Genomic DNA, 24717 nt, shown 5'->3' on the forward strand with positions numbered 1-24717 from the left:
ATATCTGAATTCTGTAGAACCTATGCATTCTGTAGAATCTCAGATGGTATTCTTAAACATTAAGCTATCTCTATCATGAGGACATTTATGTCTTGTTATCATACAAATTTATGATAATACAGCAAGTTTTCACATAATGCGAATCATAATGTGATAACGATACACATACGAAAAAACTAGGTTTTTATATATGTGGTTTAGCTCCTAAAATTACTTAATCAGATTAATAACAGAAATTATCAACCAACAATATTGTGAAGTGATGCGAAATCATGGCAGCACACAAAAAAAGCATACAGATATTTTGGTAAAAAAAAAAAGTGTAGAGATTTAATACAATGTGTATTGACATATAATGACATACAAAGTAGAGTAGAATGGCAGATGTTCCATAGCGTCCTGATTACAGGCTTCGCACTGTTAAACCTCAGTCAGTACGTCTGGGTCAGTACGTCTACACTTAATTGTCATCACTGAAAACCCTGTTCCTCCAGGATGGGGAAGTGCTTAGGAGCTTAAGGAGTAACTTGCTTAATTTCAATTTAACTTTTCATATCTCCTAAGAGAATGAGCCAATTAAAGGGATAAACACAGTGAATCACATTTTCCAAAATCTGGATATCCCAAAGGCTTCCGTGAAACCTCCCATTGCTTTAATTATCCATTTCTGCAGTGCTTTTTACCTTACAACATTGCCCCATATGATTCAAAACAAAACTGCTGAGGGCAGTCTCAAGTGTCTTTTCATATAATGTGAAAAGAATGTTTCTAAAAAGAAAAAGTTGCAAAAAACAATGCTACAGAGAACTGGTGATGGAACATAGGGCAAAAGTTTGAAAAAATCATTTAAAAGAGAAATCTCCATTTCTAGTGCCTGGCACTGTTACTTAAAAAACTTCTGGGGTCTGATGTTTAATAATAAATCATATATTCCAATGTGAGGGCAGTAGCGTCATATCAGCAGCACTTCCCTGCTACAAAAGAAACTATTAAAACACCAAAAAATGTTTGAGTGATGCAGATGTTTTTGAGGTTTAAAGGTTCAGGGCACATGCAGGCAGGACATTTAAGTTGTGGACATCAGTATATAAATAATTATGTAGGAGTCCTCAAATCTCTCTCATTACATTATTTAACAGACACTCTTACCCAGAGAGACTTACAAAGGTTACAGTTCTTTACAATGTTATCCATTTATAGAGCTGGATATTTACTGATACAACTACAAGGGTACAGCAGCAGTGTCTTAGCAGGGATTGAACCAGCACCCCTTTGGTTATGAGTCCTGCTCCTTAACCACTATGCTACACTGCTGCCCTCTAAAGCAAAAGCATTTTGTCACATGACTTTGATTGCATTGAGGTCACTGGCTTTGTGAGGTGAGCTACAATAAGGCTTCCAACTGTTTTCCCATACTACATCACAACATATTTCATGCTTTTTCACTGTCTCCATAGAGGACATTTGTTCTCCACATAAACACAATTTAAGAAACTGGTAGCAGACATAGAGCAATATTAAGAATATTGCTGAAAAAATGTTACCACTGTTTTACTGTGGTAAGTGTAACTGGCTGTTGTGAATTAAGAGAGTGGGAAGTATGGGTGGAGGGGAGGTGTCTGTGGCTATTGAATGTCTTGTTTTGCGTTTTCTTGCTACCATAATGCCAGAAAATGCGCACTTATCTGAGACTGAGCGGAAGGAAATGAATAGCTCTCCTACTTGACCTCACAGTAAGGCTCCTTCCCCTCATTGGCTGGGGGCCTTGCTGTCTGGTGGCAGATTATCTTACTAGCCGACGCCACAGGGGCTCTACGGTGCTGTTGATAGAAACAGTCTCATCTTGCAGAACATTATGTCTTGAAACTATTTCTGATCACCCCAGATTCAATGCGCAGAGTCAAATGATAAAACGCAACACTGAAACCAGCTGCTGTCCAGTATACAATAGTAAGACATAGCTTCAAAAATCCTATCTATCAATCACATTTAGAAAATGGCCGTAATGGTGTAGCCAGGTAGTCTTTCACTCCACACAATCCTTGCTGTGGCCATGTGACTTCTGCCCCTGTCCATCATTGACCAGCTCTGGTGCTATATTTTTTTTGGTTGGCAATTTGATTTCTACCTATGCCACAGTACAAATGTATTAAGCAGCATCACAGACTGACCCTAACCCCAAAATCACGTGAACCACAGTGCAAGTAGAGCATGTCCTATCTAGTGTACGCAGTCTGCCGTGGAATGGTAAGAGCGGGGGCGCGTTTTCAAGAGGTCATGTACAGCGTAGCGGGGACAGTCGCTCTCACCCAGTGTCTCCCCTGCAGGGTGGTCCCCTGCCACATGGCCAAGCCCTGAATGTGCGCAGCAGCAAACTTTGCACTCTCTCTGTGGGGGAACTGTGAGGTAAGTACACAACGAAGCCTGAGGCCCATGACACAATGCAGCATGACAGCACAACCTGTCTCCTGAACATGGTTAACAAAATTTATTGGCAGTGTGTCTGACAGCCCGAGACTTGCCAGATTCCTGGGTGGGCCACTGCTGTTGAGCCCGTGGGCAAGTGCTTAGCCAAAATTACCTCTGCAAACATCCAGTTGCATAAATAGAAAACTAAAATTATGAGTAGCCCTCGATTAAAGTGTCTGCAAAACACAAGTGATGTAAATGGCAATAATGAAATTTTTGAGCATTTCTCTAAGCTTGTTGTTCTCTGTGCTGGAGAAGTAAACAAAAAATGACTGAATCTTTAGCTGTTTGATTGCTTGACACTCAAGACTGTGTAGGAAGTGACAGCAGCCTAGCTGTCACAGTTATTGATGGACAAAGCTGGCCTCCAGTGCACTGCCTCCTTCTCTTTGCCCAGGGATTGGCTAACCCTGACAGACTCCATGGGGGGGCGTCAATGCCTGCACCTGCCTCTGGAGCCCTGCCACATCAAACCCCACGGGATGTAGAAATGGACTTTACATGGCAAGAGTTGATGGCCATCACAGAGCTCCAGGTCAGAATCTAAGAGTCCTCTGGTTCTAGTAAATGTGCAATGAACCTTCATATTAATGAATTAACTCATTCATCCAGCACTTTTATGAAGGTTTAATACAAGAGTAGCTACAATTTAAAAATACTGCTGTTCATAAAGGCAAGAAGAAAGTATATTGCAAAAATAACCAGCCTACAGATAAAAAAAAACAACTAGTCCATTTGGCATTACAGCAAATGATGTGATGTACCTCACGAATTTCCGATTTTCTCCTTGCTTACTGATGCTGTCCGTCAGCTCATCGGTATGTGGATCATTCATATACCTCAGGTGTGAAGCCACTACCTACCACTGCTTCCCATAACCCTCAGGTCCAGAGTCCAGTGCTCCTGACTCCTACTAACTACTTACCACAACTCCACACTGCTAACTCTCTATTGTAGTCAGGTGTGACTTTTTACACCTTACACATTTTTGTATAGGATACATACAACACCATATATGTGTATGCACAGAGACACATAGCCACCCATGCTGCCTCTGTGAATGAATGAACTTTGTTGCACTTCAGTTATGGCCAGAAGGTGACCCAACACAAGAAAAAACAACAGAGAACATATTAAACATGTCAAGTGTCTCTTGTATTTGTATTCCCTGTAGGATTTTGAAATGCCTGGTGAGAGCCCTTTTGATTCCACTGTGTGCCACGCCCATGATGCATTTGGAATAACCCCACCACCCACAGAGCTGCACCCTTTTGGCTGTGGTGCAAATCCAGAGGTTGTTTTTGATCAGCCATATACTGAGGTAACGGTAGGAGGGATACAGGCTTGTCAGCGCACAGGCACAGACGTGGAGGACCTGTGTGAGCATTTGGGTACAGGGATGGGCTCCAGTTTGCTCAACAACCCACCAGTCCAGCCACCATTGCTGGGCCCACTTGAACACATAAGTTTGGGGGACCCTAAAACAGATGGTAAGGGCAACTCTCAATGTCAGAAATGTCCAATGCTGGGACAATGCCTGAGGTCAAGTACACATAAAAAAGCTACTGATGACCTGGGGTCTGGCTTGAGCCTGTCCACTGGTTCAAGCTCTACCCTGCTGAGTAACGCAGTGACATTTGAACCTGCCTGTCTGGGGCGAGAGGCTAGTCAGGGCTACAGTGATGATGAGCCACTGAAGATGGACACCATGGTAGAGCAAAGCAGCATGAGGGTTAACCAGTACTACCAGCAACCAGGAAATCTGTATCCCTACCCAGTACAACCCCATTCTTACTTTCTGAACCCACATAGCCCCCCACAGATACAGCAAGGGCTGCAACTGCACCAGATCTTCCCCCCAGCCAAAAATGGATTCCACCTGGATAGTACCATCCTACCCCAGAGTGCGCCCCACACGGAGGCTTTCATTAAACCGAGGGCAGCACCCACCCCTCAAACAGGGGCAGAACCAATGGGCCGGGACGAGAGGCAGGCGCTGGCGCTGCACATCCCCTTCCCGCTTGAGCAGATCATCAACCTGCCGGTGGACGACTTTAATGAACTCCTGGCCCGGCACGCACTCAATGAACCCCAGCTGGCGCTGGTCCGAGATATCCGCCGGCGTGGCAAGAACAAGGTGGCCGCTCAGAACTGCCGCAAGCGCAAGCTGGAGAGCATCGTCCTCCTGGAGGATGAGCTAGGCCGGCTGCGAGTGCGGCACGAGCAGCTGGCACGGGAGCACGTTGACTTCCAGAGCAGTCTGGCACTAGCCAGGTGCAGGCTTTCAGAGCTCTGCACCAAGGTGTCCTCCTGGCTGCAGGACCACGACAGGTGCCCCTACTCCATGGACCATTTCTCCTTCCAACACACAGGCGATGGAAGTGTCCACCTAGGGCCATGTGGTGTTGGTGACTAAAGGGAATGACATTTCAGGTGGCAAAAGCCAACCATTTACAACAGAGAACACAAATATCTGAATGAACACTTTCCACCACTTTTCTGCCAGTCAAACCAGAGATCCCTGAAAAGTGCCAGAAGCTCCACTATAGGGTACTACTTTACAACATCTCCATTACAAAGCCTGGATTTCTTTAAATTACCTAGTTTTCAATTAATATTTGAACTTAGGATAAAGTTATTAAAATTTTCATTTGACTTGTCAATTTGAGACACCCTTCACTGTAGTCATGGCAGTGCTTTTACTAAAAGCAATTGAAAAAAAGACATCTGTAACATGCTCCAATCATTGCCACCATTTGGAATGAAATCAAGCATAACTAGATTTTAAGAAAATCCGTTTTCAGGACGTGCTTGCCTGAAGTATATGCCTTTTTAAGAATTCCCTCCAAAAATTGCCTGACTTATTGATAACTCGCATAATTACAATGGGGAAACAAGGTTTCTTGGAACATGTAAATAGTTTATTTTCACCCATAACTGCCAATATTTAAAGTTGCATTATTGAATAGCAAAAAGAAGTAATTGATACAGCAGGTTGAAATCTGATTATTTGTGAGCAACAGCAAGCACAGCTTCCGAAGGTTTTCCACTTCCTGGCTCAGAGTTCAAGCCAACATGGTTTTACACTGTTTAATTTACCAGCTTTAATACTGAGTCAAGCACTTCCAGACTGATGTCTTTGATGTGTTAATTTCCTCCTCCCCTGCAACATGCACTCACCAGACCAGATAAGATGGATCATATCAACTTATCTCCGCATTTTGTACAGATTAACAACAACCTATCACCCAAAACCAAAACCTTTCACAACCTTCAGTTGTGTACCTCCACCATACATGACAGAAGAGAAAGGACATGATCCAAGTCTTCAATCTTGAACTACCAGAAGCACAAACCTTCATGTATCATTTCATTCTTCAAATCTCCATCTGTTATACAGCAAACAAATGATGGCACCTGCTTCTTAAGCATCAAGTATAATTGCACTGAGAAAATATGCAACCACTCAGGTAACCTTAATGTGTTCAAAGGTACAGTGAAGATTAAAGCTTTCCTTTCTGGCATTTCTCCATTCAGACAGTTTACTTGGGACTGTGCTTGCAGGCCCCATGTGTGTTCATGTGCAAATGTGATACATGCACTCATTTCTTAAAAAAATACATTTTATTGCAAAAATACAAAAATACACCTATCCAGTAGCTTCATTGTGAAGTCCTCCAATGTCTCAGATGAGCCTGGAAGACAAGTAGAGGTTGAAGTTACAGGTCTTTTATTGGTTAGTATTGAAGAGCTCTTTCACTTTGCCAGGGCTCTTTTGTGTTGGCATTACAGATGCTCATATCCCTCCACACCAAACTGGAACCCAGCAGTTTTCAGATGCCCAGGGCAGTACCTTAAGGACTCCAGTGGACAATCCTGACTGCCACAACCACCTCATTGCCAGATATACCATGCTGTGCTAACAAAGCCCAGCCATTCAGGCTCCAGTGACCAAAGTAACACAAGAGCAGTAAGAAAACATCAAGTCTAGTTTCACTGGGGAAATCCTGTCCTTCTGCTGCTACGTGAACTGACCTGAGTGGTGTCAACCTGTAACCTGTGCACATAGTGACTGAAATGCAGGACATGAGTCTGGGCTACATTTTAAATGCACAGGTAACAGATGGGCACAATTGCACACTGCTCATTTGTCCAAAATCACATGGCAGCACAAATGCTCCTTTACAGGGATTTATTTCTCAACTGAGCTTGGGGTGAAATACACTTTATGTTGTAAATATTGCTTTGCACTTACATGTCAATCTAGGGACACATTTATGACCTGAACACTACGCTTGGAAATTGTTCATCTGTGGCTAGGGGTGTCCCGTTTATGCTCAACTTGCAATGCCGCTTAGATGTACTATATAAGTCACTGGACAAAATCATCTGCCAGACAATAATGTAATGTAATGATATAATGTGCCGCACCTTCGCCTCATCCACAGCACTGCAGACCGTGTCAGCTCACACTGTGGGTAGTTCAGCCCAGAATCCTACAAAGAGAAACAAACCATTCTGAGTGATCAGTGAGGACAGGCAAACATTCACAAGCAAATGGCATATGGCCTGTCTACTACAGGTTCATCCTAGAGCTGTGTAAGTTTTAACAATACATATTACATACTGATTCCGACAGACCTCAGATCATGTCCTTCAACGGTTTTCACATGCATTATCACACTTGTAGTGGAGTATATTTACTTCAAGCATCAGTTGAGTCGTTTCAACCACGTTCCACAGACCATTAGATGTACTGGCATCACGTATTTAAATTCTACATTGACTCTAGCAGTCAGAGTTTGTATCAACCAGGCAGATTGACCTTTGGCTTAATTCTAATAGCCTAATTCTAGCAAACCCCCACAGTCCCCGTTACATTATACTTGGGGTAGGTTACCAACACTTCCATGAGACGTTACTTCAAGCTGTGCGACCAAAACTCCAAGCAAACCTGCTGCCTGAAACAAACCCTGCCCTGCTTTGACCAGTTAATCTACTGTTAAAGAAACATTACAGGTACAAAGTTAAAAATCTGTTCTTACCTACCAGCATGGTATTAAAATACCGCTTTGGTAGCTGCTGCTTGCTAGTTTTATTAGAGCAACCTTCTGTACTCAGACTGTCCCCTGCTTCTCTGGCTCCTTGCGAAGATCTTGCTACTCCTCTCCCTCAGCTGGCTTCCGCGGCTAGCCTCATGCTCTGAGTAAGCTAGCCTCCAACAGCCATGGCGACCGAAAAGCAGCCATAAACCTGGACGCAACTCCCCTATATCTGCGTCCAGTGGATGAACCAGGTTTTTGAAGAAAGACGCGGGCTTGTCTAGTGTGACATGGGGACTGAATATTTAGCAATAACGTACGCTACAGAGCTGGACTCCAGTCTCCATAGTGCATTTCATCTACTGCTATTTTTGCCATGAACACATGTTCTCTATGGCTATACTATCTGTTCAACACAGTCCAACATGAGACCACCTACATCGTCAAATTCTCATGGAATTACAACTTCCGTTATCGGCCATAATCAATTCAAGCAACTTACACCTCAGTACAATGAATTAAAATGCACAATGTAAAAAAAGAACTGAAAGATGGTTTATTTCAACTTGATTCCTTGCAATTACATTAAAAAAAACACCATACGGGCGCAAAGGGGGAAAAAAAAAAAAGACATAAAACCTGGGAATGCCTTACACTTTTCACACAAACAAAAAGCAACTACAAAATCCTGCAGGACATTATTTGTCAGACACTTGGTTTGAAGCCCCGCACACCCACATGATTTTTTTGTCTTCTCTAGTTTATTGTACATGTCTCTTCATGTAGCAGCTGAAACCTGCCACAACTGTGCTTGGCTGAGCAGATCTATGGAGTAAACCTGCCGTTTCCCTGTCACTTCTCTGGCTCTCCTCTCCTAAGTACTGAGTCCTGTTGAACAATACGGAACAACATTGTTAAAGCATGCAGTGTCTTCATAAAGAGCTATAACAGGGGATCAAAAGGCAGCAGCAAGCCTTCAAATCTGCCGCCACGTTGCAGCGCTAGATTTGGGACAGTGCGTTCCACAGCTGGTATGTTGGTGCTTGGTCCGATTTTAAGAGCTTTTTTCTCCCTTTGAGTGGACAATTCAGAGCAGGTTTAGAACGAAAGTGAAGGTTTGCTGCTGGATCCCCCAAAATTCATAACTTAACTCAAGTAAAAAAAGAGATCTAATTCAAGTAGGGTACAAAATTACTGACTCTTTGTATCGATAGCCCTTGCCACTAGTCTCGGAAAAATCCAATTGTCTACAAGGTTGTAACCAAGCCTCGTTCGGTGCTAAGCAGACTAACATGGCGGAAATGGCGACAAGACTAGCGAGCCATGGCGCAAGACGCTGTGCTGCTTACCTCTTTTCTGCCTAGAATCTGCGACCCCCCGAACCACTGCCGTAACCTCCACTGCTAGAGCCTCCACCATAGCCGCCTGCAAAAACCCCCCAGCGCTATCATCAATGTTGTGTACATACTTATTGCTAGCTTAGCACTCCATTATCTGGTCCAGCAAACAAAACCTGCTTCCACTTTTGCTAGAAAGGTTCCAGAAAGCATGCAGTACATCTTACCGCCATATGGACCACTGCTGTTTCGTCCACCTCCGAAGCTGCCCCCTTTCATGGGGCCATAGCTGGAGGAGGACTGGCTGTTGTAGTTGCCAAAGTCATTATAGTTACCTCCACCAAAGTTTCCTGCAAAGACAATAGAAGTTTTCAGCCTTGAGATTCCTCACTTCAGCCTCACAACATTTGGCAAAATTTGCCAAACTACATTTTGGAGCATTCACATCATGAGCTAAAACTCACCTCCACCAAAGTTGCCACCACCTCCATTGTAATTATCATATCCTCCATTGCCCCCGTATCCGCCACCCTGGTTGCCATATCCCTGCCCTCCTCCGTATCCACGGTTACCACCGTAACCAGGACCTCCGCCGTAGCCACCTGAGCGATGCAGAGACTGAGTCTGGAACGCTGATGAACTACCGAAATCACCCATCTCTTTCTGACCAGCCAGAAGGTTACTGAACCAACAGGACACAGCTGACACTGAACATGCTTATCATTCACAATTCACTGTTTGTGTCAAAAATGTCAAAGCTGAAGTGCCCAGAGAGGGGTCAAAGTGCTCACCATCTCCAAAGCCGTTGTAACCATCTCCACCACCATAGCCACCACCTCCTCTTCCTCCTCCAAATCCACCTGACAGGAATGATTATTTTAATGTCTCACTCCAATCTGCTACTGGAAACCACGCTCTTACAAGGACAGCGAATGAGACAATGAGGCAAACTGTGCCGGATCATACTTACCCCCGTATCCACCACCTCTGCCAAAGTTCCCAGCTCCACCAGCACCACGCCCTAAAAATAGCATACTCTAGTATAAACTCTTAATGAAAATAGCAATTCAAACCTTCCATGGACATAAGACTATGCCTCTTTTGGACAACACAGAAGCGTATAGAAGCTGACATCATTGGACAAATAGTCACTTCAACACACCTACAGGTGTCCTGATAATGTGCTTGTTTTTAGTAGCTTCCTTACCCCTCATGTTCATTCCTGCACTGGTCATCTCCTGCTTGGAGAGCGCTTTCCTCACTTCACAGTTATGGCCATTCACTGTGTGGTACTTCTGGACTTCAGGGAAAAACAGGGGTCAGATATTGGTAAAGCATGAAAACAAACAGGTCCGGGGGGGGGGGGGGGGGGGGTGCGTTTCACATAAAAGTCCAGTTCTGCTTTCGCTGACAGCTTTGAAGCATATCCAACAATCATGTAATCACCAATATTATAATATATACTAGATATATTTAAGTACTGATAGGCTGACGGTACGCTCCGTTTGCATCATAAAGCCTTCATCTTCTACACCAACTTACTGACAATCCTGTCCACAGAATCATGGTCATCAAATGTTACAAAGGCAAAGCCCCTCTTCTTGCCACTGGCTCTGTCGGTCATGATCTCAATGACTTCTATCTTGCCAAATTGATCGAAGTAATCTCGCAGATGGTGCTCTTCTGTGTCTTCCTTGATGCCGCCGACAAAGATCTTTTTCACAGTCATGTGAGCACCTGGCCTGCAGGAGTCCTACGAGGTAAATTATTATTACTTATAAACCCAGGGTTTAAGAGATATCAAATATGGTGCCATGTAAAATGGTGGTGGTTGTTCACCTCTCTGGAAACGGCCCTCTTCGGCTCAACCACCCGGCCGTCCACCTTGTGAGGGCGAGCCTCCATGGCGGCATCCACCTCACTCACTGAAGAATATGTGACAAACCCGAACCCCCTCGACCTCTTCGTGTTGGGATCCCTCATCACCTGCAAGAATGTGGATATGCAAGCGAACGCTAAGCAAGAGCCTGTAAGGAAAAGCAAGGCGCAATTCCTATCTTCGTGGAATAACTTCTTTATTTACAGGAACGGCAGTTGTCAGAAATATGTGAAACTGCATTCTGGGTCAAACTGAACCCCAAGCACTCAGTGAAAGCATTCTTTATACTGATACAGAACTTTGATCACGATCGACAATAATTGGCGTACAAGTGGTGAAATACAGGAGGTCTGGCAATTAGATTATCTTCCCTAGCAAGAACAGTTCTCAATCACCTATCACCGGTTTCTTTAGAAGTATCAATTGCCACAATGGCTAGCTGTGGCCAAAGTGACAACTGAAGTCTGTGATCAGAACTGTGGTTAAAATAAAGCCATCTAGACAAATGAATACAGGTATTTGCATACCATAATTGAGAGGATCTGTGTTATCTTATGCTGCACTGAGTGAGCTGGTTTAGGGATCTGGACCAAAATCTTACAAGCCGAAGCATTTGTGCCCCCCCGCCCCCCAAACAACTCACCACACAGTCCGTAAGGGTGCCCCACTGCTCGAAGTGCGCTCGCAAACTCTCATCCGTGGTCTCGAAGCTCAGGCCTCCGATGAACAGCTTGCGGAGCTGCTCTGGTTCACGGGGTGCCTGGATAAAAGACCCATTTCAGTTAACGTTGCCTCAGTTCAAGTCGTATAAACTCATGGATCCAGCAATTAAGCACGGGATTAAGAGATTAATAATTCATTAATAAATGCTAACAGGCAGTCGTTTCATTTTGTGCGTACTGAATAAGATCAAAGAGAAGCTTTTCAAATACGGACGCCAAATCGACGCGGGACGTGGGAATTGATCGGATATAGCCGGGGGCGGAGAACCGTAGCCACCTAGCTCGCAAGCCCTCAAAAGGACGCCATATTTAAACGATGTTTAGGGAGACAAAGGAAACTGCAACGTGCAGATATTGCAAATATTGCCTAGGCCTAACAAAACAAGAGTGGAGAAACCCGAAACGGTTTCATTTAACATGCATGTTCGAGAATTTAACGAAATACATACTGATTGCACATTTTTTTCAAAGATGTGGCCTGTGGATAAGGTTGCGAAATGGCGGCCCTAGACAACCGATCACGCTGTGCTAACCATTAAGCTAGCAAAAGTCTGTGTAGGTTTATGTGGATATTTCAAGCGATATGTCTATGTATAATCAAATTAACAGTACATAAACATCCCATCTTTATGTCAGTAATGCCATACAAACATTGTACCTAGTCTGATAAGGTCGAGCAGGCAGCTTACTTATAGCTGAGAAACCGATAAATGCATCATCTCAAAGTGCTACATCTCAGTTATTACTGTATTAATAGTATTTACGTAAAATATGTCCAACACACCTAACACTGTGCTTACCTCCTTAGACATGCTGACTGTTTTCTAGTTCGACGTCAGAAGAATCCAAGGTCGCGCGCCTGGAATGAATTCTCTAGAAACACTAACCTACACTGTGGAGAACCGGCCCGCCCATTCCGCTTATCTATTGGTTACCAGTTCCCGCTAGGCAGTTATATTACAAATTTATTGGACGAAGTGTTGTCTGTTAAAACTGCTGGCTTTTCGAAACCATGTTTGTGTTCCCGTGCGCCTTGGCCTCTTTCTGAACGCCGTATGGAATAGATTTTAGAAGAAAATTGAGTGTAAATGAATACCACAGTCAGAATAGATTACGCCATTGGTTAAAAAACTCATACCAATGTCAATATTTATCTTAGGTTAGGACTATTCTTTGTTTAATGACACGTTAATTGTGATTAGACTATATTCCAACGATTATAATCATGAGTTGCAATTTTTAGTGCCTTATAGGATTTCAAGATCACTTTACAGCGAGACTACTCCACAGAGGAGCAGCGACCACAAAGTAACCATTTTGCACCAAAACGCTCGAGGGGCATTAAACTTAGGTAGAAAGGCAGTAAGTTGTCGCACAGTTTGCAGAACAGTGGCTGCACTGGAAAATTGGCAAAGATTTTTGGTTGCGCCCACACACTCTTAACCATGGTCACAACAAAGCAACGTCTTGTCTAAAATAATCGTGTTATTCTCTAGTAATAAATACTATTCCAGAAGACATTTGAGTGATAATTATCCACAGTTCTATAGTTTGCATTCTATAAATACTCCTGGCACAGATTAAATTGACAAGATGCTCCCCGTGATTCTTGTATTTTTGAAATGGTCTTTTTGACCATTCTCCAATGTAGAATTGTTCTGGGTACTTCAGATCATTTTGGCTATGTTCACACTGTCCGTCCAAATCCGAATTATGTGCATATCCAATTGGAATCCGATCATATGTAGCAAGTCTGAACAGCCAAAAATCACATGTGATCTGATTTAGTCATTACTATTGAAACCAATGTGGAATCGGATCGGATCGGATCAAATGCGAACAGTCAATCAGGAAGATCGGATTCTGGTCGTATATGCAAAAAATCGGATTTGGACTGACAGTATGAACCTAGCAGTGTTGGGCAAGTTACTTGGAAAGTGTAGAGAGCCAAGTTACTCTGCATTAAATTAAAGTAGCTTCACTACACTGAAACTACTCCCAGAGAAATGTAGCAAAAATAGTTTACTACATCAGAAGCTACTTTTTTATATTTATTTTTTTTAATTGAGTCAATGCTATCTTAGTGATCAATATAACTGTCAGTCAAACAGAAATGTTCGTAAAAAAAATCAGTTCAATTGTTTATTAAACAATAACTGGTGATCTTTACTCTCAATTTAAAACCAATTTGGCAAAAAAAAAAAAAAAAAAAACATGTGCTCCACATAATAATGAGTTCAGTGAAACACATGCAGTGTAGCATAGTGGTTAAGGAGCAGGACTCGTAACCGGCTCGATCCCCGCTAGGACACTGCTGCTGTACCCTTGGGTAAGGTACTTAACCCACAATTGCCTCAGTAAATATGCAGCTGTATAAATTGATAACATTGTAAAGAACTGTAACCAATGTAAGTCGCTTTGGATAAAAGCGTCTGCCAAATGAATAAATGTAAATGTACGACATACATTAAAGATACATATGAAGCAACTACTAATGCCATACGATACGATTCACCCCTATTGCGATGCAGCGCGATTCGACACGATTTGATTCAGCACAATGCGATGCAAGTGCGATGCAAGAATATGATGCTATGCAATTCAATACGGTACAGATAGTTTGATTTCTTTGTTTCTTCTTAAACAGACAGCAAATCATAAATTAACTTAAAAAGTGACATTTTTACTTCACGTATATGTCTTTCTAGTGCTGCAACTCAGTAAGCATCTCATTTATGCTGTTTCTTTTTGACTTAAGTTAGTCGTGCTGCCTGTGTACTTTATAGCGGCAGGGCATATTATGCAAATTGCATGTGTCTTGTCAAATTGTCCGTATCTCTTGAAAAATCCAAAGTGTCGCCAAACATTTGATTTGTAGTAATTCGGTGGAACGTGTGACTCTTTCTCTTCCATGATAATCTGTGACTCGCCCGGATACGCCTCCAACTCGCGCGAGACTTGACCGATAGACTTGACGAGAATTGGCCACTAATAGCAGTGGAGATGACAGAGCGCGCTTGAGAAACAGTTTAGAGAGGAGGAATTAATCTAATTATAAAATTATTGGTCACATTTTTAAATAATAAAGACACAGGGCCTCTACTAATAATTATATATAAATAAATCGGATTTTACCGATGCAAAGATGTTAGAAACGATGCATCCGGTGCACACTTTTTTAATCGGGGCAATCGTGAATTTTTATGCCGGTGCACCGATGCGGATCGGTGAATCTTACCATCCTTACCATACATGTCTGTATTCCCTTACTCCCCTGTCGTAGGCATCATCCCATGGTACGTGATGTCATACGGAAGTGCTTCTGAACTTCTGTGGCTACGTCAGTGTATGGCGGTGGTATCACGTAACGGTCCTTGTTTTGTTTCAGACCGCAGCAGAAAGATCCGCTGTGCTTGAGCTTCAGAAATGGTAGGGAAATGTAGCTTGTGTGGACCCTACCGCACTACTTCATCAATAACAGAGCTTCGCTACTGAAAAGCTATTTGATTCAGAAAACAGCAACGTTACCACCACGCTACTGAGAAATGTAGTTAAACTAGTAACGCAGCTACTTGTAGCGACGCTACCGCCCAACACCTAGCATTAGTTTTCTTTTTGACTTTGAACTATGGATGCTCATTGAGATGAAGATTATTGTGCTCAGTTAACACTTTGCATCTTTGTCACAGTGGAGTGTCAATTTTGGTCAAGCTAGAGCGCCATATACTGAAGATATCAGTAAAATTAGTAGAGCTTCAGCTATTGACTTTGGGGGAAGTCCCTTGTCTAATAGTTTGTGGTGGCAAGAGACATTTGTGTCCCTTGCCTGGAACCCTACCAGTGACATTAAATTTCTTAATAATTAACATTATTTATTAATCACCACTTGCCTGCAATCTGTGGAGAGTTCTGACCTTAATGATGATGCATGCTCCGAATACCTTAATTTATACTGCAGAAAATTTGCTGATAGAAAAAAAAGATCAAACATTTACAGTTTCTCTGTTATGTACCACTTATTATTTATGCATGGTTTTAGGAAATGGAAAATGTTTTTTTTTTTTTTTATAGAAAACAAAGTTGAAGAGAAATTACACTTCTGGTCAAGATGACTAAAAAGTTGTCTCCTGATCATTTTTGAAGCAATTGCATAATATGCATAAATCAAATGTTAATTAAACAATTTCATGATCTCTCAGTTCTCTTGAGAAAATCAACCATTATATCAGTTTTGCTGTAGGTTTGTAGTTATCACTACACAACTGAATGGTGTCTATAAAATTAGCCAATGTAGTCAAGTACATAACTTTAAGATTATGATTTTAACTAATCAAAATAAGAGATAATAGCGTATTTAAGACCTTCAGTCTCACAACGTAGGCTTCACAAATGTTTTTGCGGCAATATATGTTCTTTACTTCAAAGCAGATTTTTGAAGCCTCCTCTCCAATGCTATCTTACTGTATAGCTTTTTGTTTTCTTTAAAATGATTTATTAGACAACATTCTGAGACATTATTTTATAATTAAAATAATAATTTTTTATTACTACATCGTTTAACTAGTTCTATGACCCAGCATAAGCAAGGAACTCTTCGTGCGCAAGCGTGGTCCACCATTGTGTATTTTGGCGGGTGCCTCCCTACAGTCAGGAGTGGAAGAAACCTTAGGTAGAGCACTAGACTGAGGGGCGAGAGCGAAGGAACGGTTCACGCTAGGTGAGTGGAATTAATTTACAGCCAGCTATAATACCAGGAGATGGCGTGAGGCAAATGTCCGAATATGCATTATTTGAGGTTTAATGCATTCCTTTTACATTGCTGGTATGTTACTACCTTGCATTTGCAGAATAGTATTTATGAGCAGGTTTTTGAATAGATTGCGAAGAGTGTGGCCACTTGGATTTTTTTGGGGTGGGTGGGCATCGCAGCGCAGCGTGGGGATTGACGAGCAGATCTGAAGACCAATCAGATGGTCACAGTGTACTGGATGCCGCGAAAAGAGTTCTGTACTCACCAATCGCTGGTGAGACAGAAGGAGGGATTTCCTATGGCAGAATAATTGTATTGCAGGCATGTGTGTTTGTTGTGTTCATGTAGTTAATTGGCGTCGGCTCTCACCTGTGATATTTAAAATGCAAAAACAACAGCAACAAAACATAAACACAAAGTAAAGTTATGTGCATCTGTGTTGCGAGCTAAATCCCAGTTACTCAACATTATCGTTATGCAGCTATTTAGCAGTGTGGTTTCACTGAAACGTTTCGGTATGAACCAGAGTCACTACAACCATTTAGTCAGCTCAATAGATAGTATTCCACATCACTTTGTTTAATCCCGTGTTTCTTGTTGTTTTTGTCTCAAGACGGATAGGATGCAAACATTTGTGCTCCTTCCTGAACTTTAGTTAGGTGTACCTTTATCGCAGTAGTACATTGCTAATTGCACCGAAAACAATATGCAGTTAATAATTAAAATGCCAGCCTGTATTCAGCAGTTAGGTTGCTAGTATTCCAGCATTGTCGTCATGTGCAAGCTAAATGAACATCTGGCTGCTTCTGTTAAGACATGGCGGTTCAGGCACAACCAGCAAGTGGTCGAGAACGTTCTATGAATTGCGTGTATAAGTGGGACTCGAAGGATTTTTTTCCTGTTTCCTCTTAACCTGCAAGCATTCTTTAGTGCTCTGTGTTCAGCGGAGGGGGTAGGGTGAAATGCAGGTTTTGGGAGTTGGAACGCATTGGCAGGGCGTTCAGGTTAACAAACAAAATGTACTCAATAAACCTTTCATGATAGCGTCTTTGTTGGTAAAGGTGCATGCTCACCCTTTGCAACTTACTTTGTAATGCATTATGCTTTATTTGTTTCAGGGGATAGATTTGCTTCAGAGGAGAAAGTAAGCAACATGTGATGTCAGGATCTTCCTACCAGTGACCAAAAACTTCAAGGCTACCTCATCCACATCTGTGACTGTAAGTACATGGTGGTCCCCAGATTACCAACTACAGAGGGCAGCAGTACAGAGATCAGTTACACCAATTCCCATCTCAAAATGGCTCTGCATCATTTCTGCAACTTTTCTAAAAGTGCAAAGAGGGTACATGTAGGTGAAATTAGAATCAATGTTCACGCCTTCTGTGTCATCATTGTTGACACACTCCCCGCAGGTGTGACAACTTCAGCATAGAACCTTGTCGTTACAGTATGTAAGATCATCCCATCTAGCCATGTGAAGTGTAGCACATTTTCTTCAGATAGATAAATATTGATTGAGGGATAACCTCAAGAGGCCTGAAATTGAATTTGTTTTTTCTAACCTTACAGTTTAGTGACTATAAAGCAAGCAACACAATTCACAGTGTAGAAAAATTTATGTATGTCCAGTGTTTTCATTCATCAGCATGAGGCATTCTTACTCTGTAATGCATAAGCAATGAATTGGTGCTTGATTTTTGAGCTCCCTGTAAGTCAGTTTTTTCTCCATATGAGCCTTCAAAGCACGTACAGATGGCTATACTGTTTTTTTTTTCATGAAATTTTATTTGAAATTCAGGGTAGTCCATCTCAGTTAGTTATTTCCTATGTCCAAGAATGCATTGGGGGAGCTGGTTGTACCCCTTCTCTGTATCACAAAAGCAGTGCACTGCTGAAATGGACATCAAAACTAAATTGGATCTCAGATGGAAGTAGCTTGCATGAGTGTTTACAGATACAACAGTTAGACAGGGCTTGGTCCCCCTGTGGAAGCCTGACTGAAGATCATGTAGAGAAGCCCTGCTCACAGGGCTTCAGAAAAATTTAGGGGATGTACAGTGCACCTTAATAGCCACAGGGTCACAGGTATGTGTGTGGGTGTGGGTGTGTGTGGGTGTGTGTGTCCGTGTGTCCAATGCATCTGAATGCAGTTGATATCATAAAGCAGTAACACAGAGAATAATGGACTTTAATGATATTGCTATGCAAAATCTGAAAGCCTGTAAATTGTTTGAATTGGCTCTTGAAGTGTTTTTTTGCTTGTGTTGTACTCTGCCTCACTTGTAAGTCACTTTGGATCAAAGCATCTGCCAAATGAATAAATGTAAATGTAATGTAAAATGAAGTAAGGTGTGGAAGGTGCCTGTTTGGTAGCCAAAGGAACATGCACGCAGATAGTTTACCTAGGTCACTGGGGTTAAGAGGTCAAATATCCTAGAAGACTTAAGAAAAACTAACCCAGTATGAATGTGACTGTAGATTTGGAACAAAACAAACAGCCCCTCCTGGCCCTCATGCAGGTTTTTCTTCATTTCACCTTCTTTGTTTAGTGTGAGTGACAATTTACCCCACACCCTTGGGTCTCAATCAGAGCTGCGAGCTATGGGGAAGAAGACCCAGCAGTGCCAGGGTGAGGAGGAGTACGTGGTGGAGAAAGTGCTGGACCGGAGAGTGGTAAAGGGCCGAGTGGAGTACTTCCTCAAGTGGAAAGGTTTCTCTGAGTAAGCCATACTTTCCTTTGCTGTTTCAGTATTGTGTAGGGAAAGCCGTTAGAATCCAGCTGCTCACAAGATGTTATGGGGGCTGGTAATTTATGATCTAGTCTTAAAGGACCATGTAATCATTAACTGCAATGCAAAAAAACCTGATAAAACACATTGTGGGTTACATCAAAGACATAAAATTCTCTGGTCTACAAGCAAGGCATAGACAGTTATTCCAACTTTAATGAGAATCTCAAAACATTTAGTTTAGTTACTGGCAAGCTTACAAGGAAATAACTTAATAGAAGTCTTAGACCGCACATGATATTTGATATCTGTCACTTAAATTAGTTATCATTAATGCATGGAAGCCCATTGTAAACAAGGTCAAATACGGTAATTTAAAAAAATAATTTCAAAACTTTTACTTCCTCGATAAATATGATGGCAGTTCAGGTCTTTCTGTCAGGATCGGAGATCGGGACACAAACGCGGACCACAGGGTAAACGGAACCAAGCGTTTAATCTGAATCGGCAGGCAGTTCGTGGTACAGGGACAGGCAGGGTTCGAAAACACGGGGAAGCAGTCCGGGGGCAGATCCAGAATCGGAAGTCGGGGCGGGCAGAGTCGGGAACCAGGCAGGCGAATGGCGTCAAACGGATCCAAATCGGCAGGCAGAAACGAAGTCAGGAATCAGGCAGGAAACGGCGACAGCAAACAACTCACGGGAACTAATGCGGGGCTGAGACAGGAAAAATCACTGAAACGAACTAGCAACTAGACAGAGACACGCAGGGAAGATATAGGACTGAGGTAACGAGGCAATAGGATGCAGGTGAGCAGGCAGGCAGGTACAGGTAATGAGGGGATCAGGTGGGCGTAGACCAGGCAGGGAGCGGGGCGGGGCTGGAACACAAGGGAAACAAAAGCACAGATATGGGGAAAAACAAAAACACCGTGTCTTAAGGGGGCGGAGCCCTGACACTTTCAGCTGTCTTGTTACATTTTTTGTTAAGAGAGGCTCTTACCAGAGCAACTCACATGGCTCACAATTTTTACATGTTGTTCATTTTTGCAGCCCCATTTTAACTGACAGAATTTGGCTTGCTGAAGGGTACAGCAGCAGTGACCCACTGGCAGCCTTTGGGTGTCAGGCCCTGATCTTGCAGCATTTCACTGCTTCTCTGTGCAGGAAACACAACACGTGGGAGCCGGAGAAGAACCTGGACTGCCCAGAGCTCATTGCGGAGTTCATGAAGAACTTCAAGAAAGGCGGAAGGTCCCAGGACAGCAGCAGCACCAAGAGGAAGACCTCAACTGAGGAAGAGGTGGGGAGAAGGAAACTGAAGAAGAAGAAAGAGGTGGGAGAAAGAAAATACAGAGGCTTGTTTGAAATGACAGCAACCTTATCCTTCTGTCTTATTTATTTGCTCAATTTTGCTTGCCAAATACAACAAAAAAGACTAGTTTTCCAGATATCGTAGACATGTTCAGATTTAGTAACGGAGCTTTGGGCTGTCTTCTTTGATGTTTAGGACGATGCCCTGATTGCTTGTGGTTTTGAGAGGGGGATGGAGCCAGAGAGGATTATTGGAGCCACGGACTCCTGTGGAGACCTCATGTTCCTCATGAAGTGGTGAATGACATTATTTTCATTAGTGACCTTTCCTCTCCCTGTTTAAAAAACACTTCACACGTTTTGAAATGTTACACTAAGAGGATGTAATTTTGTTTAACAGAAAGCTGCATCTATTTTGAGTTCACAGGTTTCACTTGTCCATATCCTAGGTGGGTGATGCAGTATTTGACCTTTTGACGTTTTCCTGCCCCCACCCCACCCCAACAGGAAGGACTCAGACGAGGCCGATCTTGTGCTGGCAAAGGATGCCAACAAGAAGTGCCCGCAGATCGTCATTGCGTTTTATGAGGAAAGGCTCACCTGGCACGAGGATGTGGACATAAAGGAGAAGGACAGTGTAGGCATGTGAGGGGGTGTTCTGGACGGAGGGCGGCGTCAGATGCAGCCAATGAAAATGTCCCTGGGATGGGGCCACACAGAGACTGAAACACCCCATTTCACCTCCTACTGCCTGAAATGGAAAAGACCTTTTGTTTTTAGAGAAACAAAATGAATAAATGACTGAGAGTCCTCATCCCTCCACTCCTCCATGTTCAGACAGATCCCAGTGAAACACATCCAGGGTCATTTTTATAACCAAATGCAGCAGAGAAAGGGGAACTTCTAGGGTGTGCTTCAGAAGATTGGACTTGATGGATGACTGAATTATGAAGCGAAAACATTCCCTTGTTCTCTCTTTTTATCCTTCTTTCTTTTAATCTGTAAAGAAGAAAACTGTCGTTGAGACCATATGCCACTTCAGAGGATAGAGTAGTCATGCTTTGGAAGAAAATAGTATTCATTCACTCAGAACATGCCTGCATCCAGGGCAGCCTGTGTAGTTCACCATTTCCAGCATCCATATAAGGAAGCAGTTCTGGTTCTGGGAAGAGTAAAATGGCAGCTACCCCCAGGGGCTGAACCTGCAACCTCTGGGTTATAAGCACAGTTGCTTATTCAGTATACCACACACTCAGAAAGGGCTGAAGGTAAGAGTACCGATGTTCACACCATCTCAGTGCAAGCAAACATTTAAGCAAATACATTAACATACAAGTTCACATGCCAACTTTAACCTGAAAATTCAAATATTCCAACAATGACTATGAAGTCATATAAACACCTTCTTCTGATAACCTTAACCTGAATAAGCCAGTGTTCTGGATGTGAGCAGTCTGAATATGCAGGATATGCCTTTCTCAAACATGGTTCACTAGCTAGCTAGGTGTCATGGCTAACAAAAAACCTACTTTTCTGCAGTTTTGCTAAAGTGCTAAGAAAACAACACAGGGTAATGCAGAGTCAAGTATCTTCTGAGCTGTTTTTCCAAATATGAGAATCAGTGGGAAGATCATGTCTGCCTTTTACAGAGCTTAAATCAGATACTCTCATTGCCATATATACAGGCATATAATTGGTGGCTGTATTCTGTGGTACATGTAAACAACTTATTGGGAATATGGCCATAACTAGGGTACCATATGCATGTAAATAAAGTCACTGTGACTGTCTAGGAGAATCCTCACTGCCCTACCCTGAGGTGAGGTGGCAGGGGAAACACTAGATTTTTTTATTGCTTTTTCTTTGTTTCATGTGCTATAATGTTTGTTTTTCCTTTGGGCAGGCATTCCACAATGTGTACTTTTATACCAAAGCAATTAAGCATGCCATAGGACAATGAATCATTGCTTACATGTGACAGAAAAGTAACCCAAGTGAAGAGTATGCTGCTTTAAGCTTAAAGCTTTGACCTTAAGTGAGAGAATAACATAGCCTGGGGAATGGGGTCCAGATGGAAATCAGGCAGGCTGGATCCAGAGTTTCAGCTTTGCTGTTCTCTGAATGACAGTAAACCGTGGAGTGTCCACTTTTATTGTGTCCACTGGGACTTACTGAATCATATTTAACACTGTCAGTCTGCTGTTTCAGCATATAGACAACCACCACCTGTTTTTCACACCTAAATGCTTTTAACTAAAGGGAGATAATATCACACTTGGATATGTGCATGAACCAAACATGGAGTAAACTGCTATATGTGTGTATGTTATGAATGTTTTCACCATAGCAATATCCATGCTGTGTGTTCTTCTAAATGATAATACTATACCCTTTCCATGTCCAGTGCAACAGTGTTTTAGTTTTAGTTCATTTGATACTGATTGAAAAAGATATAGATTAGGAAAATATTGACTTTCCAATTTGAATGTTGACACATGTTCCCCCGTTTTGACTTTTTCAAAGATGCCTAGTCCCAACTGTCATCTTCAGTATAGTTTTTACTTCTTTTTAAATTTTATTTTTTATCTTTAAGATGCTTTAAAGTGTCCATTTATTGTATGTTGCCATGTCTTTGGAAGTTTTCATGTATAAATCGCTTGGCACTTTGTATATTCCTACCTAACTGTAGTAAACTTCATTTATGTAAGAGAAGGAACTTGTCCTTTATTCTGTTTGAATTGGCTGCCATCCTTAATCAGATGTTTGCATTATAGTTGGGCTCAGACTCAAATAAGGAACACAAGAACAGTAGTGTGCTTGCCCTTCAGGCAACCACACTAATCTCTACTCTGCAAAACTGGGCACATGTAGATGAAATGTTAGTGAATAACCTCACTGTGTTGTTAAAGGCATTTGGTACAATTTTAGGTCATGTTGTGTACAATTCCATGCATGTTTACTGATCTTTACAATCTGAGGATCAGCTGTTGTGATGGAACACTAAATAACTAGCCATCGAGATGGTATAAAGATAGTGGATCTACTCAGAATTTTGCAAAGCGTGACTTCCACAGAGAAGACCTGTGTCATTTAATTTGCAAATTTGGTTACATTTATGATGGATGGCACTTTTTTAAATTGCAGGAAGTATTCTTTCTTGGAATGCATGCAGCTTTAATGTAACCAGCAGAGGGTGCCAAGTTCCAAATCATGAAAGAAAACAAATCTTTGTAATACAGCATCGAGACAGAATGAATGAGTGCCTCTGATGGTGATTGCATTTGCAAAGCAGTACTCCAAGACTACCCATAGAGACTGGAGAGCATCGTAAACTGGTTCCAACCAATTATCCGTTATCAGATATGTTTATCCTGGGCCATTCACACAGTGTACGATAATACATTTGTGATGTATGAGTCCTCAGTTACTCAGCTGGTCTAATCTCTCTGTCCACAAAATGAGCTGCCAACATTTGATATGTGGGTGATATTGCTTGGCAACACATTACCCTGTGTGAATTATGTGCCCAATATACATCATCATTGGTAAAAATTACTCGCTAAAACTGCCACTGATTTCCCAAGTAGAAATCGATCGCTTCATTAATTTGGTGTAATGAGTTTAAATGAGTTTAAAAAAAAACACAAAACAGTGCATTTACAGAGCCACAGAGAACCTGACAATCAGCTCAACCCTTCAGCAGCCACAAACACCTGCTGCGAAACTAATGCGATGTATTTAATCTAGACTAATTAAACCGGTGCTGCTCTTTGCCCAATGGCTAGTGTCCTCGCACAGAAACATCCCTCACATGCACACAATGACAGTTACACATTTTGAAGTGAAGTTGATGTGGTTTATTGGTTATTTGTAAATTGCAAAATGTGGATTCTAATGCTGCTGGGATACAGAATCTGCAGGTATTTTTTTCCTCATCCTTTAATTGTTTCCCTGATGCTATTTGGATGAGTGGTCGGCTGGTGTGAGGTGCTAATGGAAAGATACCTCTTTAAGACCTCTGTGACTGGATCTACCTGCTGCTGCTGTATAGAGTATGAATCTGATTACAGCTTATAGTTTTCACTTGCATTGAATGATAGCCCTGTGGTGGACCCTGTAAGTGTGACAGTTAATAAAAGGAATCCAGAAACCTACTGGATCTCTGAATACAGTCCACAGCCATAGGAGCTGACCAGAAGATGGAGCTGAACAGCTGCTGCTTTCTGAGGGACAGAACCTAGTAGGCAGGATATATAATTTAGAGTAATTGTAATAACTGAACCAATCCCAGTCTGTATGCAGAGTTTATTTATCTAATTCAGTTTACATGTAGCGTAACTAACAGAGGTGTGAATTTTTATGTATCGGAAATATTTTAAACACTATGAGCCAGTTAGCTGTAATACCCGGTGAAGATACACAGTTGCAAGTAATGACGCAATGCAGTAATTAATGAAATAAAGAAGTAATAAA

The 24717-nt window shown here is 42.2% G+C and overlaps 3 protein-coding genes across 3 annotated transcripts; 2 read left to right on the top strand and 1 right to left on the bottom strand.

The window, feature by feature from the left end:
- The first annotated feature begins 1368 nt into the window (after positions 1 to 1368).
- LOC118778758 (transcription factor NF-E2 45 kDa subunit-like) lies at positions 1369 to 6160 on the top strand. Its single transcript, XM_036530451.1, has 2 exons — positions 1369 to 3004; positions 3644 to 6160. The coding sequence occupies exons 1-2, from the start codon at positions 2906 to 2908 to the stop codon at positions 4883 to 4885; spliced, it is 1341 nt and encodes a 446-aa protein (XP_036386344.1). The 5' UTR covers positions 1369 to 2905; the 3' UTR covers positions 4886 to 6160.
- Positions 6161 to 6974: 814 nt separating this feature from the next.
- On the bottom strand, positions 6975 to 12326 carry LOC118778759 (heterogeneous nuclear ribonucleoprotein A1-like). The gene is made up of 11 exons (XM_036530452.1): positions 12250 to 12326; positions 11371 to 11487; positions 10688 to 10834; positions 10391 to 10601; positions 10056 to 10148; positions 9819 to 9869; positions 9640 to 9708; positions 9313 to 9450; positions 9076 to 9198; positions 8861 to 8936; positions 6975 to 8399 (listed from the first exon to the last, which is right to left on the bottom strand). The coding sequence occupies exons 1-10, from the start codon at positions 12259 to 12261 to the stop codon at positions 8872 to 8874; spliced, it is 1026 nt and encodes a 341-aa protein (XP_036386345.1). The 5' UTR covers positions 12262 to 12326; the 3' UTR covers positions 6975 to 8399; positions 8861 to 8871.
- A 3787-nt stretch (positions 12327 to 16113) lies between these two features.
- LOC118778760 (chromobox protein homolog 5-like) lies at positions 16114 to 20893 on the top strand. Its single transcript, XM_036530453.1, has 6 exons — positions 16114 to 16166; positions 17318 to 17419; positions 18752 to 18922; positions 20098 to 20266; positions 20441 to 20541; positions 20752 to 20893. Exons 3-6 carry the CDS (start codon positions 18804 to 18806, stop codon positions 20891 to 20893), a joined length of 531 nt encoding a protein of 176 aa, XP_036386346.1. The 5' UTR covers positions 16114 to 16166; positions 17318 to 17419; positions 18752 to 18803.
- The last annotated feature ends 3824 nt before the right edge of the window (positions 20894 to 24717 follow it).

Source organism: Megalops cyprinoides, chromosome 6 (genome assembly GCF_013368585.1).
Source record: "Megalops cyprinoides isolate fMegCyp1 chromosome 6, fMegCyp1.pri, whole genome shotgun sequence".
In the NCBI taxonomy this organism is placed as follows: domain Eukaryota; kingdom Metazoa; phylum Chordata; class Actinopteri; order Elopiformes; family Megalopidae; genus Megalops; species Megalops cyprinoides.

Bases quoted from the DNA above. Each gene is read 5' to 3' on its own strand.
- LOC118778760 (XM_036530453.1), top strand. From the start codon at position 18,804: ATGGGGAAGAAGACCCAGCAGTGCCAGGGTGAGGAGGAGTACGTGGTG. The intron at 18,923-20,097 runs GTAAGCCATACT...TTCTCTGTGCAG, and splicing joins AAGTGGAAAGGTTTCTCTGA to GAAACACAACACGTGGGAGC. The intron at 20,542-20,751 runs GTGAATGACATT...CCACCCCAACAG, and splicing joins CTCATGTTCCTCATGAAGTG to GAAGGACTCAGACGAGGCCG.
- LOC118778759 (XM_036530452.1), bottom strand. The intron at 10,835-11,370 runs GTGAGTTGTTTG...ACATTCTTGCAG, and splicing joins GCACCCTTACGGACTGTGTG to GTGATGAGGGATCCCAACAC. The intron at 9,870-10,055 runs GTAAGGAAGCTA...TGCTATTTTTAG, and splicing joins TGCAGGAATGAACATGAGGG to GGCGTGGTGCTGGTGGAGCT.
- LOC118778758 (XM_036530451.1), top strand. From the start codon at position 2,906: ATGCCTGCACCTGCCTCTGGAGCCCTGCCACATCAAACCCCACGGGAT. The intron at 3,005-3,643 runs GTCAGAATCTAA...TATTCCCTGTAG, and splicing joins TGGCCATCACAGAGCTCCAG to GATTTTGAAATGCCTGGTGA.